This window comes from Corvus brachyrhynchos, unplaced genomic scaffold (assembly GCF_000691975.1).
Source record: "Corvus brachyrhynchos isolate BGI_N302 unplaced genomic scaffold, ASM69197v1 scaffold351, whole genome shotgun sequence".
Lineage (NCBI taxonomy): Eukaryota > Metazoa > Chordata > Aves > Passeriformes > Corvidae > Corvus > Corvus brachyrhynchos.
The window spans coordinates 661,174-663,571 of NW_008236203.1; the positions used below are offsets into that span (position 1 = coordinate 661,174).

At 55.2% G+C, this 2,398-nt stretch overlaps 1 protein-coding gene across 1 annotated transcript in view; it reads left to right on the forward strand.

Annotated features, from left to right (window-relative positions):
• Positions 1–2,398, forward strand: part of LOC103622311 (H(+)/Cl(-) exchange transporter 5) — a 24,189-nt gene that overhangs the window by 17,715 nt on the left and 4,076 nt on the right. The window contains exons 8-10 of the mRNA XM_017741065.1: positions 447–527; positions 1,184–1,726; positions 2,344–2,396. Coding sequence (XP_017596554.1) covers positions 447–527; positions 1,184–1,726; positions 2,344–2,396 — 677 coding nt within the window. The remainder of the gene's footprint in view (positions 1–446; positions 528–1,183; positions 1,727–2,343; positions 2,397–2,398) is intronic.

Here is a 2,398-nt window from a genome sequence, read left to right on the forward strand (position 1 = left end):
GCTGAACCAAACCGGGCAGAATCCTCTGGGTGAGCTGGCAGGGTTTGGGGGGCCCCACAGCACCTCCAGTTACACTGTGGACACTGCTGGGACACAGGGGCAGTGTGAGATGGGAAAAGTCGGGGTGTTGTGGGAGGTGAAGTTGCTGCCATTGTGTTGTGCTGATGCTTTACCTAAGGTGGATCACCTGGAACAGCAGAGGAAGTTGCCAGCTTTGCCACTTTGCTGGTTTGGTGCTGGGACTGTTGAAATGCTAACACTGATTTTTTTTGGAGCTCCTTCTTAGGGAATTGGCTCACTCCACCTTTTCCCTGCTGTCTTAAAGCAGGTCAAACCTGGCTGACTGTGCTGTAGATAAATGTTGTACAAATTTAAGTGAAGACAAACCAAAAACAGGGGATGTTTGGGAGGGCTGAGCAGTCTGAGTGCCTCTGTGTGTCCCTCAGGTGCTGTCAGCAGCGGCTGGCGGCGGGGGGGCCCGTGGGTTTTGGGGGGCCCTCGGAGGAGTGCTCTTCAGCCTGGAGGAGGTAACCTTGGAATGCTGCTTTAGAGCAGACCTTACCCTGTGGGTTAAAAACAGCCCATGGAGAAATTCCTCCTGATGTCCAGCCTGAAGCTCCCCTGGCACAGCTTGAGGCCATTTTCCCTTGTCCACTCCTGACAGCTGTGTCCCAGGGTACCTGGAAACAAACTTCTCTGGTTTATCAATCCTCTTTTCTTCCCAAGGACCACCTAATCCTTAATCTGCTGATCTAGATTTGAAAGGATCATTGCTGTTTAGCTCAGGGGAGTACCAGGATGGATTTCAGAGGAGGGCAGGGATGGATTTGCTCAGCTGAGCAGTAGTTGGTGGCGGTGATGGCAAGTGCTGCTGTTTGGTACTTTGGACCTTGCAGAGCCACAGAATTCTCTGCATTCAGCTCATGGCTGATGTGTAACAGCTTTTATTACCTGAGTGAGTCGCTCCAGGGGTCACGGAGGGCACGTGCTGCAGTGGAAGTGTGCAGGCCAGGGCCCATCCCAGGCGCTGCAATCCCCATTGAACCGCAGCTCCACACCAAGCCTGGGGTGCTTGGCTGGAGAGCAGGGAATGAGCACATGGATCTCTGTCCTGGCTTTACTCCCTGCACTGGGGTCGTGCTAAGTGGTCCAGTGACCAAAGGTGCTTTGTTCTTCCCTTCAGGTGAGTTACTACTTCCCCCTGAAGACCCTCTGGCGCTCCTTCTTCGCCGCGCTGGTCGCTGCCTTCACCCTGCGCTCCATCAACCCCTTCGGCAACAGCCGCCTCGTGCTCTTCTACGTGGAGTTCCACATGCCATGGCATCTGCTGGAGCTGGTGCCCTTCATCCTGCTGGGAATATTTGGTGGGCTCTGGGGAGCTTTCTTCATCCGCAGCAACATCGCCTGGTGCAGGCGGCGCAAGACGACGCAGCTGGGCAAGTACCCGGTGCTGGAGGTGTTTGTGGTGACGGCCATCACGGCCATCCTGGCCTTCCCCAACGAGTACACCAGGATGAGCACCAGTGAGCTGATTTCGGAGCTCTTCAACGACTGTGGGATTTTGGACTCGTCCCAGCTCTGCGAGTACGTGAATGATTTCAACAGCACCAAGGGGGACGATCTGCCCGACCGCGCCGCCGGCCCCGGCGTGTACACGGCCATGTGGCAGCTGGCACTGGCCCTCATCATGAAGGTCTTCATCACCATCTTCACCTTTGGCATGAAGGTGAGGGTTGCCTGTAAAGCAGCTCATGCTCTTCCCATGCTCTGCAGGGCCCGCAGAGTTTTGTTTCCTCCCTAAGCAGACCTGTGTCCCCCCAGGCTCTGTCAGAAGGAGACAGACTGCAGTTGTTTGTCCTGCTGCTCGTACCTGAGGGCAGTAAAAACCCTCCAGCCTGAGTGTGGGCACCAAATGCAGTCACAAAACTGGTGCCTCAGGGCTCCACATCCTGTTTTCTAGACACAGAATGCTCCTAAATTGTCCTGCCTCAAGCTTTTTTGATAAATATGTGATTTAGATGCAACAGCTAATTGCAAAGCAATCAGTGTCTTAATTTGTAAATGCTTAATTGGAGCTGTTCCTTGCTCAGATGGTCTGGAAGTTGTTTGGTGCAGCGTCTGGAGCTGCAGGCGTAGTTCCCAGGTATGAGCTTTCCTGCAGTGGATGGAGCTGATGGACAGTTCTTATGGCCCAGCTCACTGCAGGGCCATTGGACTAGATGACTTCTCAAATGTCCCTTCCAGCTCAGTCCCAGCAAAGCCTCTGCCTCCCTCTGGTTGGAGGTTCCATCACTGCTCTGCGCCGTGCCGGGGCTCTGGTGCTCACTGACCCTGTTCCCACAGGTGCCCTCGGGGCTCTTCATCCCCAGCATGGCCGTGGGGGCCATCGCGGGGCGGC